This window comes from Panulirus ornatus, chromosome 50 (assembly GCF_036320965.1).
Source record: "Panulirus ornatus isolate Po-2019 chromosome 50, ASM3632096v1, whole genome shotgun sequence".
NCBI lineage: Eukaryota > Metazoa > Arthropoda > Malacostraca > Decapoda > Palinuridae > Panulirus > Panulirus ornatus.
In genome coordinates this window covers 25315386-25331568 of record NC_092273.1, presented here as the reverse complement: position 1 = coordinate 25331568, position 16183 = coordinate 25315386, and the positions used below count along the sequence as shown (strand labels likewise).

Genomic DNA, 16183 nt, shown 5'->3' with positions numbered 1-16183 from the left:
CAAAATTTTGCAAACTTTGAAATAGGTGGATTGAAATTTATTGAATTTGAAGCAACAATAGGGAATTATTAAGAAATAAATTAAAATGATTGAATTTCGAACCTTGTATGGATGATGTTTGAGAAGGATGATGCTAGGAATTATTTTTTCGGATATGTTTTTTGGATATGTGAGTGTCTTGCATTTAAGTATTAACGAAGTGATAAGTAAATGTGTGTGGAAATAAACAACGGGTTAGCACAAATAGTTGGATTATTAAGGGTTTGAATCCATGACAATAGGGAGACCATAGTTCCAGGGTAAGTCACTCTTAACGTGGTAACCCCAGCAAAGATGATCCAAAGGAGAGTCAAAGATGATTAAAAGTTTATTGATTGAATTTGGGCTAAATGAGCCGGTCAATAGGTGCGAAGTATGAGAAATTTGACTGAATTTGAACAACTGAGACTTGACGTTTCTCAGTATTAGATGAAAGCATGAGCGATGAGTGTATAAACCATGGAAACCCTTTCCAGTTTTTGGTGTGCGTGTGTTTATGTGGCTTCGAAGGCTGGTTACAGCATTAACAAAGTAGTGTGCTCTTTCAAGTTTAGACTCATCTGGAACGCGGGAGACAGCGACAAAGTATAAAAAAAAAAAAAAAAAAAAAAAAAAAATGAATTATGTATATGTCTGTGTGTGTATATATATGTATACGTTGAGATGTATAGGTATGTATATTTGCGTGTTTGGACGTGTATGTATATACATGTGTATGTGGGTGGGTTGGGCCATTCTTTCGTCTGTTTCCTTGCGCTACCTCGCTAACGCGGGAGACAGCGACAAAACAAAATAAGATAAATGAATAATGAAATCATAATTTATGATATGGTCAGTTTTTTAGAAAACTAAAAGTGAGTCTTAGGGTGGGGGATTAGGCAAAGATCCTGAGAGCACTGATGAATGTGCAGAAAGAGAGGTCTTTATCTTGTAGAGCCAGTATGGGTATGTTTGAAGGTATAGTACAGCACTGATACAATTTTTCATCACAGTTCTTTTAAGTAGATCTTCAAATAACTTATCATTATTCAGATAATGGCAGACATGGCAGGGTATTGGGAATTTTAGTGACTGCTGCATAGTAAACCAGTGCTTCAGTGGTTGTCGAGTTGCATTCCTTTGACCTTTGTAGTTATCTTTTCTCTCTCCTTCATCCAGACATGGACTGCTCTCAAACATACAATCTCTCTTTGTCGCACATAACACTTGACTCACAACTCATTCTTCATTTCTTGAGATTTTCTTGTGGTGAGTGCTGTGTGCTAGCTCTGCCTTTTGGCAAAATGTTTGGAGCAATAGGTAGAAGTAGGAGGCAGGAACATTAGACAGAAGCATTAGGTAGAAACATTAGGTATAAGTAGTTACGAACATTAGTTTGGAGCATTTGGTATAAGTAGTAGGCTGGAACATTAGGTAGTAGTTTCATACATAGAATATATGACAAATACATTGTGTTGATCAGTTTTATTGATCATATGTTGAATGTATTGAAACGAAAGCCAGCAAGTGGTACCTTGTTTCTATGTAAGAATTTGATCCCCTCATGCTACTTTTGCAAAATTTTTGAATTAGGCTGATTATAATTTTATTGAATATTAGTATGAACCTTGTAAAGTGAATTATATACAAAAATGATATAAATGATTGCAATTTACTGTAACCTTTATTGATATGTGATGAATGTTTTGAAATGAATATGATTGCTAAGGATTATTTTTTCGTATGTTTTTCTGACTATATGTGATTATTAATTCTTGCATTTAATGTATTGAACCCAAGTTGATACAAGTAATTGTGATGCATGGTAACTCCAACTGTACCACCAATTTTTTTTTCTTTTTCTGGATATGTAGTACTCAGAATCCTCATTCCATTACGGACATCCCATGTTCGGTTGGTAAGCTCACCTACTTAAACTTAACCCCACTGCATTTCAAGATGATTCCAAAGAAAAGTCCGTCTAGATGATTAAAAGTTTATTGAGACTTTAAGCACAATATTTGGTGTATCAATATGGGCCTCCAGTCCATAGTTCTGTAGTTATGATGAAAACCTTTGACTTGAACTTTGAACAACTGAGACTTGCACGATTTCTCAGTTACTTATGCATGAAAGACGATGACATTAGTGTATATAACCCCAAGGACCCCTTCTCCAGGGGTTTTTGCAGCTTCAAGGCTGTTACAAGCAGTTAACAAGAAGTAGGTGGACTCTTTCAAAGTGAGAAACTCATTAATGAAATGGTGCTCCAATGATGGAACCTCACTAAAGGTGACTTGTCACTCACAGCATAACCACAAGCAGATGGAGTTCAGTAACCTGTCTGCCACATCTGAGACTTGCACTATTTCTTTATTCCTGTTGCATGAAATACCATGACATTAGTGTAAATAGCCCCAAGGACCCCTTTTCCAGGGTTTTTGCCACTTCAAGGCAGTGCTACAAGCAGTTAGCAGTGGATGGACTACTGGAGTGAGAAGCTCATTGATGAGATTGTACTCCAGCTGTGCAACTTCACCAAAGGTGACTTGTCACTGACAGCATAACCACATGCAGATGGAGTGTGGTAACCTGTCTGCCACTGTAGACTAGGATGGTTCATATAAAAATCTCTGTGCATCATGATTGTCTTGTATCTCTAGATTTTTTCTTCAGGACACTGTCTTCACCTGTGTACTACCTCAGCTTTGATGCTACCTTACCTTTGATTTTCATTTATGTCCTCTCTTGATGATTCACTCACCACTTTGATACCCCAGTGGAACTTCATGATTTACTTTGTCATTTTGCAGGTACTGTATTAAATCATCCTGTCTTTGATGTTATTATTTACACTTCCCTGCCTCCTAACTGGAAATGCTTCTTTTAGAGACTCTCTTAATTGCTTGATTTCATTAATGATTTCTTCTTTTGACTTTCCTTTTCATTTGATAATTTCTACTGATTTTAGGTGGTGAATGAACGTGAACAAGAGAGAGGGAGAACTTTTCGTCTGCTAGAGATGCGAAAGGAGCTGTCTCGGAAGCTAGATGAAATTAGAGGGTTTGTAGTGATTTTGATACATTTTGCTCCAAGAATGTCTTTTTATACATTGTCCAGTATCATAGTTAATAGCAAAGTCACTTAATGACCTTAATTTATTCCTTAGTTGGAAATTTTGTTTGTTTTTCTTACATTCTCATTGTGTCATGTGCTAAAAAAGAAAAAGAAAGCTCATTATTACTCTTTGGGTTACATTGTGGTTGCAGGTGTTAGACCAAATCAAATAGATTCCAGATGATACATATGGTCAGGGTTGATTCTGCAATTGTGAATACCCAGGTTTTATTGTTCACCATCATATAGCCTGGGTATCCCACATTAGAGCTAAATTTCATATTTCAGGATATTACAGCAGGCAGAGGCAACGTGGTCACAGCAACAGGAAGAATATGCTCGAGATATCAAGCAAGAGGAATTCATCAGAGAAAAGAAAAAGAATTACAGTAATGACATCATCCAATATGAGGTACTGTACTGAGTATCATAATGGAAATATTTATTTATTTATTTTACTTTGTCGCTGTCTCCCACGTTTGTGAGGTAGTGCAAGGAAACAGACAAAAGAAATGGCCCAACCCACCCCCATGCACATGTATATACATACATGTCCACACACGCAAAAATACATACCTATACATCTCAATTTACACATATATATACACACACAGACACATACATATATACCCATGCACACAATTCCCACTGTCTGCCTTTATTCATTTCCATCGCCACCTTGCCACACATGGAATACCATCCCCCTCCCCCCTCATGTGTGCGAGGTAGTGCTAGGAAAAGACAACAAAGGCCCCATTTGTTCACACTCAGTCTCTAGCTGTCATGCAATAATGCCCGAAACCACAGCTCCCTTTCCACATCCAGGCCCCACACTACTTTCCATGGTTTACCCCAGACGCTTCACATGCCCTGATTCAATCCACTGACAGCACGTCAACCCCGGTATACCACATCGATCCAATTCACTCTATTCCTTGCCCACCTTTCACCCTCCTGCATGTTCAGGCCCTGATCACTCAAAATCTTTTTCACTCCATCTTTCCACCTCCAATTTGGTCTCCCACTTCTCCTCGTTCCCTCCACCTCCGACACATATATCCTCTTGGTCAATCTTTCTTCACTCATTCTCTCCGTGTGCCCAAACCATTTCAAAACACCCTCTTCTGCTCTCTCAACCACACTCTTTTTATTTCCACACATCTCTCTTACCCTCACATTACTTACTCGATCAAACCACCTCACACCACACATTGTCCTCAAACATCTCATTTCCAGCACATCCACCCTCCTGCGCACAACTCTATCCATAGCCCACGCCTCGCAACCATACAACATTGTTGGAACCACTGTTCCTTCAAACATAGCCATTTTAATGTTCTCGACTTCCACACATTCTTCAAGGCTCCCAGGATTTTCTCCCCCTCCCCAACCTATGATTCACTTCCGCTTCCATGGTACCATCCACTGCCAGATCCACTCCCAGATATCTACAACACTTTACTTCCTCCAGTTTTTCTCCATTCAAACTTACCTCCCAATTGACTTGACTCTCAACCCTACTGTACCTAATGGAAATATTTATGAGTATTGGTGTAGTTGAAGGTACAAGGGAAAGAAGTAGACCTTAGAAGAAATGGATGGGTGCAGAGAGAGAATTGATTAGGCTGATCCCAGAGGAATGATACGTGATTGGCTGTGATGAGGCCATTTGTATGTGACGTGATTGCTTGTAATAAAGTCATTTGTATGTCGATATAGTGATTTATTTTCTCAGTTGATGAAATATCTTAGTGTGCAAAGTGAGCATGTAGGAAGCACTTTTATCAGTATGAAAGATTCTTCTCTATTGTATTGCACTGAATATGGGTTTGTGACTGAACTAAGAGGCTGTATACATTTAATCCACACCATGTGAATAGGAATGGAGTTATTAATTAGTTTGATAGAATGAAGAATGAAGGCACTTACAGCCAGTTGTCAGAGGTTTCAAGCAGCATTAGGATGGGATGTCATCTCTGTGGTGAATGATAGGGGAGTGAAAATTGTAGAGGATGGTAGTAGGAAAGCTGAAGTTGAGTTTTGCAGTGAGTTACACTGAAAGCACAGGTGAATGGAAACAATTAAGTGTTTTTTTTTTGCTTTGTCGCTGTCTCCCGCGTTTGCGAGGTAGCGCAAGGAAACAGACGAAAGAAATGGCCCAACCCACCCCCATACACATGTATATACATACATCCACACACGCAAATATACATACCTACACAGCTTTCCATGGTTTACCCCAGACGCTTCACATGCCTTGATTCAATCCACTGACAGCACGTCAACCCCGGTATACCACATCGCTCCAATTCACTCTATTCCTTGCCCTCCTTTCACCCTCCTGCATGTTCAGGCCCCGATCGCACAAAATCTTTTTCACTCCATCTTTCCACCTCCAATTTGGTCTCCCTCTTCTCCTCGTTCCCTCCACCTCTGACACATATATCCTCTTGGTCAATCTTTCCTCACTCATTCTCTCCATGTGACCAAACCATTTCAAAACACCCTCTTCTGCTCTCTCAACCACGCTCTTTTTATTTCCACACATCTCTCTTACCCTTACGTTACTTACTCGATCAAACCACCTCACACCACACATTGTCCTCAAACATCTCATTTCCAGCACATCCATCCTCCTGCGCACAACTCTATCCATAGTCCACGCCTCGCAACCATACAACATTGTTGGAGCCACTATTCCTTCAAACATACCCATTTTTGCTTTCCGAGATAATGTTCTCGACTTCCACACATTCTTCAAGGCTCCCAGAATTTTCGCCCCCTCCCCCACCCTATGATCCACTTCCGCTTCCATGTTTCCATCCGCTGCCAGATCCACTCCCAGATATCTAAAACACTTCACTTCCTCCAGTTTTTCTCCATTCAAACTCACCTCCCAATTGACTTGACCCTCAACCCTACTGTACCTAATAACCTTGCTCTTATTCACATTTACTCTTAACTTTCTTCTTTCACACACTTTACCAAACTCAGTCACCAGCTTCTGCAGTTTCTCACATGAATCAGCCACCAGCACTGTATCATCAGCGAACAACAACTGACTCACTTCCCAAGCTCTCTCATCCCCAACAGACTTCATACTTGCCCCTCTTTCCAAAACTCTTGCATTCACCTCCCTAACAACCCCATCCATAAACAAATTAAACAACCATGGAGACATCACACATCCCTGCCGCAAACCTACATTCACTGAGAACCAATCACTTTCCTCTCTTCCTACACGTACACATGCCTTACATCCTCGATAAAAACTTTTCACTGCTTCTAACAACTTGCCTCCCACACCATATATTCTTAATACCTTCCACAGAGCATCTCTATCAACTCTATCATATGCCTTCTCCAGATCCATAAATACTACATACAAATCCATTTGCTTTTCTAAGTATTTCTCACATACATTCTTCAAAGCAAACACCTGATCCACACATCCTCTACCACTTCTGAAACCATGATAATATGATAATATGTGAATGTAAAATTTTTTATTTCAATTTCTAAAGAAGGAAACATAAGGAATCAAGTGGGGAGTGCTCATCCCCCCCTGAAGGTTCAGATCAGGGTATCTGAAAGTGTGTGGATGTAACCAAGATGAGAAGAGAGGAGAGATAGGTGGTATGTTTGAGGAAAGAGGGGATATTTTGGTTCAGAGTGAAATGAATCCCAAGGGTAAAGGGGGAGAATGGTTTTGAAATGTCTTAGGAGTAAAGCCTGTGGTTATAGAGTGATGTCGGTAAAACTAAAAGTGGATGGTGAAAGATGCTGCTTAAGCACCTTGTCATGAGAAGAATGCTCATGATAGGCAAGTGTTTTGGGAGCAGCTGAGTGCGTGTTTCAGCTGTTTTGATGTTGGAAACCGGGTATTAGTGATGGGTGATTTGAATGCAAAGGTGAGTAACGTGGCAGTTGAGAGTATAATTGGTGCACATGGGGTATTCATTGTTGTGAATGGAAATGGTGAAGAGCTTGTGGATTTGTTAGTTGAAAAAGACTAGTGATATGGAATCCCTGGTTTAGAAAGAGAGATATACACAAGTATATGGAGGTGAGTAGGAGAGATGGCCAAAGGTCATTATAAGATTACATGTTAATTGATAGGTTTGTAAAGGAGAAACTTATGGATGTTAAGGTGCTGGGAGGGGTATCTAGTGGGATGTCTGATCACTATCTGGTGGAGGCAAAGGTGAAAATTTGTTGAGGTTTTCAAAAAAGAGGAGAGAATGTAGGGGAAGACAGTTATGGGAGAAAGTGAGCTTGAAAAGGAGACGTGTAAAAAAATACCGGGCAAGTTTGAGTGTAGAATGGCAAAAGGTGAGAGTAAATGAAGTGAGTATAGTGGGTGAGGAATGGGATGTATTTAGGGAAGCAGTGACTGCATGTGCATGAGATGTGTGTGGCATGAGAAAGATGGGAATTGGGCTGATTAGAAAGGGTAGTGCGTGGTTGGATGAAGAAATAAAGTTGTTCGTGAAAGAGGTAATAGAGGCATTTGGATGGTACTTACAAGGAAGGAGTGGAAATGACTGGGAGATGTATAAGAGAAAGTGGCAGAAGGTCAAGAGGAAGATGCAAGGGTTGAAAAAGAGGACAAATGAGAGTTGGGGTGAGAGAGCATCATTAAACTTTAGGAGGAATAAAAGATGTTTTGGAAGAAGGTAAATGATATGCGAACATATGTGAGACCATATGGGAACATCGATGAAGGGGACGGGGTGAAGTGATAACAGGTAGTAATGGAGTGAGGAGGCGAGTTAGTATTTTGAAGGATTGTTGAAATGTATTTGATGTTAGAGTGGCAGATGTAGGGTGTTTTGGTCGAGATAGTGTGTGAATTGAGAGAGTCAGGGAGAGTGGTTTGGTGAAGAGAGAAAAGATTATGAAAGCCTAGCTTAGGATGAAATCTGGCAAGGCAGTGGGAGTGGACGGTATTGCAGTGGAATTTATTAAGAAAGGGAGTGACTGTATTGTTGATTTGTTGGTAAGGATACTCAGTGTGTCTATATGGACCATGGTGAAGTGCCTGAGGATTGGTGGAATGTATGTATAGTACCTTTGTACAAAGGCAAAGGGCATAAAGTTGAGTGTTAAAACTACAGAGGCATAAGTTTGTCGAGTATACCTGGAAAATTCTAACGGAGGGTATTGATAGAGAGGGTGAAGACATGTACAGAGCATCAGATTGGGGAGGAGCAGTATGGTTTCAGAAGTGGTAGTGGACTTGTGGATCAGGAGTTTATTTTGAAGAATGTATGTGAGAAATACTTAGAAAAACAGATGGATTTGTATGGGCATTTATGGATCTGGAGAAGGCATACAATAAGGTTGATAGAGATGCTTTGTGGAAGGTCTTGATATTATATGGTGTGGGAGGTAAGCTGCTAGAAGCAGAGAAGTTTTTATCAAGGGTGTAAGGCATGTGTACAAGTAGGAAGGGAGGAGAATGATTGGTTCCCAGTGAAGGTTGGTCTGCAGTGAGGGTGCGTGATGTCCCCATGGTTGTTTGTTTATGGATGTGGTGGTTAGGAAAGTAAATGCAAGAGTTTTGGAGAGAGGGGCAAGTATGCAATCTGTTGGGATGAAAGGACCTGGCAAGTGAGTCAGTTGTTGTTTGCCACTGATATAGCACTGGCGGCAGATTTGAATGAGGAACTGCAGAAGTTGGTGACTGACTTTGGAAGAGTGTGTGAAAGGAGAAAGTTGAGAGTAGATGTGAATAAGAACAAGGTTATTAGGTTCAGCAGGATTGAAGGACAAGTTAGTTAGGATGTAAGTTTGAATGGAGAAAGATTGGAGGAAGCGAAGTGTTTTAGATTTCTGGGAGTGGACTTCGCAGCAAATAGAACCATGGAAACAGAAGTGAGTCATAGGATGGGTGAGGGAGCAAAGTTTGTGGTGGCAATGAAGAGTATGTGGAAAGAGAAAACATCATCTTGGCGAGCAAAAATGGATATGTTTGAAGGAATAGTAGTTCCAGCAATATCATATGGTTGTGAGGCATGGGCTATAGATAGGGTTGTATGGAGGAGAGTGAATGTGTTGGAAATGAGATATTTGAGGACACTTTGTGGTGTGAGGTGTTTTGATTAAGTAATGAAAGGGTAAGAGAGATGCGTGGTAATAAAAAGAGTGTGGTTGAGAGAGCAGAAGAGGGTTTGTTGAAATGGTTTGGGCATATGGAGAGAATGAGTGAGGAAAGGTAGACATAGAGGGTATATGTATCAGAAGTGGAAGGAACAGAGAAGTGGGAGACCAGCTTGAAGGTGGAAGGATGGAGTGAAAAAGATTTTGAGCAGTTGGGTCCTCAATATGCAGGAGGGTGAAAGGCGTGCACGAAATAGAGTGAATTGGAATGATTTGGCGTACTGGAGTCGATATGCTGTCAATGGACTGAATCGATCTGGGGTAAACCATGGAAAGGTCTGCAGGGCCTGGATGTATATAGAGAGCTGTGGTGTCAGTGCATTACATATGACAGCTAGAGACTGAGTGAGAGCGGATGTGATGCAGGGTGTTGCAATGCTGTTTCCTTTGGATTGGTTTGGTGCTGGAAATGGATGAGGGCAAGCAAGTATTAATATGTACAGATATGTATTTGTATTTTAACTTTCTAAAAGGGGAAACAGAAGAAGGAGTCATGCAGGGAGTGCTCATCCTCCTCGAAGACTCAGATTGGGGTGTATAAATGTGTGTGGATGTAAACAAGATGAGAAAAAAGGAGAGATAGGTGGTATGTTTGAGGAAAGGAACCTGGATGATTTGGCTTTGAGTGAAACGAAGCTCAAGGGTAAAGGGAAAGGTGTTTGGGAATGTCTTAGGAGTAAAGTCAGGGGTTAATGAGAGGACAAGAGCAAGGGAAGGAGTAGCACTACTCCTGAAACAGGAGTTGTGGGGGTATGTGATAGAGTGTAAGAAAGTAAACTCTAGACTGATATGGGTAAAACTGAAAGTGGATGGAGAGAGATGGGTGATTATTGGTGCATATGCACCTGGGCATGAGAAGAAAGATCATGAGAGGCAAGTGTTTTGAGAGCAGCTGAGTGAGTGTGTTAGTGGTTTTGATGCGTGAAACTGGGTTATAGTGATGGGTGATTTGAATGCAGAGGTGAGTAACGTGGAAGTTGAGGGAATAATTGGTGTACATGAGGTGTTCAGTGTTGTAAATGGAAATGGTGAAGAGCTTGTAGATTTATATGCTGAAAAAGGACTGGTGATTGGGAATACCTGGTTTAAAAAGAGAGATACACATAATTATACGTATGTAAGTAGGAGAGATGGCCACAGAGCGTTATTAGATTACATGTTAATTGATAGGCGGGCAAAAGAGAGACTTTTGGATGTTAATGGTGAAGAGCTTGTAGATTTATATGCTGAAAAAGGACTGGTGATTGGGAATACCTGGTTTAAAAAGAGAGATACACATAATTATACGTATGTAAGTAGGAGAGATGGCCACAGAGCGTTATTAGATTACATGTTAATTGATAGGCGGGCAAAAGAGAGACTTTTGGATGTTAATGTGCTGAGAGGTGCAACTGGAGGGATGTCTGATCATTATCTTGTTGAGGCGAAGGTGAAGGTTTGTAAAGGTTTTCAGAAAAGAAGAGAGTATGTTGGGGTGAAGAGAGTGGTGAGAGTAAGTGAGCTTGGGAAGGAGAAGTGTGAGGAAGTACCTGGAGAGACCGAATACAGAATGGAAAAAGGTGAGAACAAAGGAGGTAAGGGGGGTGGGGGAGGAATGGGATGTATTTAGGGAAGCAGTGATGGCTTGCGCAAAAGATGCTTGTGGCATGAGAAGCGTGGGAGGTGGGTTGATTAGAAAAGGTAGTGAGTGGTGGGATGAAGAAGTAAGATTATTAGTGAAAGAGAAGAGAGAGGCATTTGGACGATTTTTGCAGGGAAAAAGTGCAAATGAGTGTGAGTTGTATAAAAGAAAGAGGCAGGAGGTCAAGAGAAAGGTGCAAGAGTTGAAAAAGAGGGCAAATAAGAGTTGGGGTGAGAGAGTATCATTAAATTTGGGGAGAATATAAATATGTTTTTAAAGGACGTAAATAAAGTGTGTAAGACGGGAGCAAATGGGAACTTCAGTGAAGGGGGCTAATGGGGAGGTGATAACAAGTAGTGGTGATGTGAGAAGGAAATGGAGTGAGTATTTTGAAGGTTTGTTGAATGTGTTTGATGATAAAGTGGCAGATATAGGGTGTTTTGGTCGTGGTGGTGTGCAAAGTGAGAAGGTTAGGGAAAATGATTTGGTAAACAGAGAAGAATTGTTGACTGGTTGGTAAGGTTATTTAATGTATGTATAACTCATGGTGAGGTGCCTGAGGATTGGCAGAATGCTTGCATAGTGCCATTGTACAAAGGCAAAGGGGATAAAAGTGAGTGCTCAAATTACAGAGATATAAGTTTGTTGAGTATTCCTGGTAAATTATATGGGAGGGTATTGATTGAGAGGGTGAAGGCATGTACAGAGCATCAGATTGGGGAAGAGCAGTGTGGTTTCAGAAGTGGTAGAGGTTGTGTGGATCAGGTGTTTGCTTTGAAGAATGTATGTGAGAAATACTTAGAAAAGCAAATAGATTTGTATGTAGCATTTATGGATCTTGAGAAGGCATATGATAGAGTTGATAGAGATGCTCTGTGGAAGGTATTAAGAATATATGGTGTGGGAGGCAAGTTGTTAGAAGGAGTGAAAAGTTTATATCGAGGATGTAAGGCATGTGTATGTGTAGGAAAAGAGGAAAGTGACTGGTTCTCAGTGAATGTAGGTTTGCGGCAGGGGTGTGTGATGTCTCCATGGTTGTTTAATTTGTTTATGGATGGGGTTGTTAGGGAGGTGAATGCAAGAGTTTTGGAAAGAGGGGCAAGTATGCAGTCTGTTGTGAATAAGAGAGCTTGGGAAGTGAGTCAGTTGTTGTTCGCTGATGATACAGCACTGGTGGCTGATTCATGTGAGAAGCTGCAGAAGCTGGTGACTGAGTTTGGTAAAGTGTGTGAGAGAAGAAAGCTGAGAGTAAATGTGAATAAGAGCAAGGTTATTAGGTACAGTAGGGTTGAGGGACAAATCAATTGGGAGGTAAGTTTGAATGGAGAAAAACTGGAGGAAGTAAAGTGTTTTAGATATCTGGGAGTGGATCTGGCAGCGGATGGAACCATGGAAGCGGAAGTGAATCATAGGGTGGGGGAGGGGGCAAAAGTTCTGGGAGCCTTGAAGAATGTGTGGAAGTCGAGAACATTATCTCGGAAAGCAAAAATGGGTATGTTTGAAGGAATAGTGTTTCCAACAATGTGATATGGTTGCGAGGCATGGGTTGTATGGAATTTTAGGTACATGAATAATGTAAGGAGAATGATTGTTTCAAATTTCTTCTTCTTTTTTTTTTTTTTCTTTTAGACATCTAGATACATGAAAGTCAGGAAAAAGTATGGAAGAATATGATTGAAGATTGGGATATGTATTAAGCCGTTATTTTCTTCTGGTTTGTGCCCAGTAAGCCAGAGGTAGATTTGCTAAGCATTCGCAAATTGCTAACTTATGAATGCATTGAATAATGCCTTCACAATTATTTGTTTTTGTTACAAAGTTCTTTTCAATATGTCTCCTTTCTACAGGCAAAACTGAGTCAAGTTGGGGTGACTGAGAATATAAAACATGGCACTCTTGTAAAGCAATGGTCAGAACTTCAAGAACTTGAAAAACAGGTAAGTCAAAAGATTTTTCTCTTTACTGAATTTTAAACTAGCAATATGTTGCACACACACACACAAGCCTGCTCTCACAAATGTGAATACTGACAAGCAAAGCATGCTCTCACAAATGTTGTGAATACTGACAGTGGTAAATGGTAAAAAGGTGGACTTTTGATTCCGAATTAGGAAAATCATCTAGCCTTGATGTGGACTTTTGCATATGACTGGAGCCTCCAACATGAAAAAATATTATTTATTGCCAGAGTTCAGATGAATGTTACAAGAGATGAAATTCAGTTAAATTCCACATGAGGGCAACTTTATAGCAAGGAAGGAAAGTGGAGACAGGAACAGGATGAGCAGTTTTAGTAAAGACATCCTAATTTGTCAGAATATGTTGGTGCTATAGTCCATATAAATAATATATGATGGGAAAATTATCAGGCTTCTCGCATGCCTGATGTACTTATGACCAGAGTCTTGCACTTGTATGAGAACATATATCCAGTGAGATGCCCATTTCAAATATCTTGGAGCAGCCATGAGCCATACATAGGTACTGTATGTCCCCAGTAGCAATAATTCACCTTCAGAAATTTCACTGCTGTCACTAACCATGCAAACACGATGGTGGAAGGACTCTTTTTAGAATGTACAAGTGGCTGCCACTGGAGTGATACCCATACATCTGGCAGCCACAAGCATAAACATAGGGAGATTTGGGAAGAAATAAGATGCAATTTTAATGCCTTGGGAAGAAATAAGATGCAATTTTGATGCCTTAGGAAGATATAAGATGCAATTTTGATGCCTTGGGAAGAAATAAGATGCAATTTTGATGCTTTGGGAAGAAATAAGATGCAGTTTTGATTGAAAATAGTGATATGAAGGAATATGATGTGATACCTATATTTTGTTTGAGCCTCATGATGATAGTTAAGTGGTAGAAGCAACCTTACAACCAGGCTCACAAACAATCATACTAAGAAAACTTAAAGGGATTACAGGTGCATGGCCAGTGATGGCTGTGTAGTGTGCCATCACCTCACTGGTTGTTAAGTTGCACTGCTCCGTCCCAGGTAGCTGTTTTCTCTTTCTCCCTCTTCCACGTGTGGACTGCTGGCATTCTGTCCACAAACATACAATCTCTCCTTGTCACACATAACACATGACAGCATTTAACTCACACAGTGCATTCCTTGTGACTCTAGATTTTTCCTGTGGCGAGTATTGTGCACTAGCCGTGGCCTTTTGGCAAAATATTGGGAACAACAGATAAAAGTAGTAGGTGGGGATATTCAACTTCAGCATTAGATAGCAACATTAGGTAGAAGTAGTAGGTAAAAACATTAGGTGAGGAGAGGAGCTTAAGGTAAAAATGATAGGTTGGAACTTAAGCTTGACATAGGTGGTAGTCGGTAGGAACATTAGATAGGAGCCTCTGAAAACATAACACTAGAGTTGCCCTTTACCAGTGGCCTGTGAAGGGTGAGGCATGAAAGGCTCGAAAGTGATATTGAAGTTCATCATCATGGAGACCCTCTTGCTGTGGCCACCCCCGTGATGGAGTTCCTGAAGGGATCAGGCAACAGAGATATAGTTAGATAAATGGACAGCTGCAAATGATGTTGTTTTTTCACTTTCTAAATTTTAAGTCTTTTGATATGATATTGAATCAATTTACTCAGTCAGTTGCCTTAAAAAGATTGAGGTGAGGGAGAATGTAAATCTAGATCAAGCTTAGGTCTCAAAGGGTTAACAGTGAAATAGAACTTGCATAACAGAGTGAATGACAAACCCAGTGACTTTTGATATCCCACATATGAGACGCTCGATCTTTGGGAGTTGACTGCAAGTATTCCATGTGTGGGATCTCATTTTTAGAAAGTGTCTGCATGGGACTAGAGTTGTAAATTAGTCAGAATTCACTAACTGGCATCTCAGAGGGTATTTCCATACATCAGCCCATGTTTTTCCACTTGAGTGACCAGTAACCATGACAGTGCCAAGATGTACTGCATACTGCACAAGAAAACTCAAATTATTTCAAGGACTGGTTAGATATGCTTGATTTGGACAGTTTAGAAGAGAGTGATAGTGATTCAAGTGGATACATTTTTCTCAAGGATGTGGAAGAATGAAGGCGAAAGGAAGAAAAGAATGATTTTGTCTGTAGTGAGGGTAAAGATGATCCTGGTCCATATATGAGAGGGGAAGGTATTGCATTGCATTGGCCATCTGCCTTGTGGGTATGAACAGATGTTGTCAGCTTTACTCAAGGTATAATGGGTGGTTGTTCTGTCATCAAGAATTTTAAGAGCCGAACTGTTTCTTCGAGTATTTTAATAGTGATGTGGTGGACATAACAGCAACTGATACACATTGCTACTATGATTTTGTGAAGGAAACACAGCTAACATTTCCAAGCATCCCTGATGCAGGAGTCATGTTTGTGTCAACAGAACTCTTGGGCAGAGAAGAGTACAGAAAACAAACTTCATGTGCATTGAATGTAATATGCCTCTGTGATGAGAGTGGTGAGAGTAAGTGAGCTTGGGAAGGAGACTTGTGTGAGGAAGTACCAGGAGAGACTGAGTACAGAATGGAAAAAGGTGAGAACAAAGGACATAAGGGGAGTGGGGGAGGAATGGGATGTATTTAGGGAAGCAGTGATGGATTGCGCAAAAGATGCTTGTGGCATGAGAAGCGTGGGAGGTGAGCAGATTAGGAAGGGTAGTGAGTGGTGAGATGAAGTAAGATTGTTAGTGAAAGAGAAGAGAGAGGCATTTGGACGATTTTTGCAGGGGAATAATAAAAGAAAGAGGCAGGAGGTCAAGAGAAAGGTGTAAGGGGTGAAAAAGAGGGCAAATGAGAGTTGGGGTGAGAGAGTATCATTAAATTCTAGGGAGAATAAAAAGATGTTTTGGAAGGAGGTAAATAAAGTGCGTAAGACAAGGGAATCAATGGGAACTTCAGTGAAGGGGGCTAATGGGGAGGTGATAACAAGTAGTGGTGATGTGAGAAGGAGATTGAGTGAGTATTTTGAAGGTTTGTTGAATGTGTTTGATGATAGAGTGGCAGATATAGGGTGTTTTGATCGAGGCGGTGTGCAAAGTGAGAGGGTTAGGGAGAATGATTTGGTAAACGGAGAAGAGGTAGTAAAAGCTTTGCGGAAGATGAAAGCTGGCAAGGCAGAAGGTTTGGATGGTATTGCAGTGGAATCTATTAAAAAAGGGGGTGACTGTATTGTTGACTGGTTGGTAAGGTTATTTGATGTATGTATGACTCATGGTGAGGTGCCTCAGGATTGGCGGAATGCTTGCATAGTGCTATTGTACAA

At 40.6% G+C, this 16183-nt stretch overlaps 1 protein-coding gene across 1 annotated transcript in view; it reads left to right on the top strand.

Moving 5' to 3' along the window:
• Positions 1 to 16183, top strand: part of LOC139764682 (HAUS augmin-like complex subunit 1) — a 67946-nt gene that overhangs the window by 39314 nt on the left and 12449 nt on the right. Inside the window, exons 6-8 of the mRNA XM_071691564.1 lie at positions 2990 to 3081; positions 3424 to 3547; positions 12766 to 12855. Of these exons, the coding sequence (XP_071547665.1) occupies positions 2990 to 3081; positions 3424 to 3547; positions 12766 to 12855 (306 nt within the window). The remainder of the gene's footprint in view (positions 1 to 2989; positions 3082 to 3423; positions 3548 to 12765; positions 12856 to 16183) is intronic.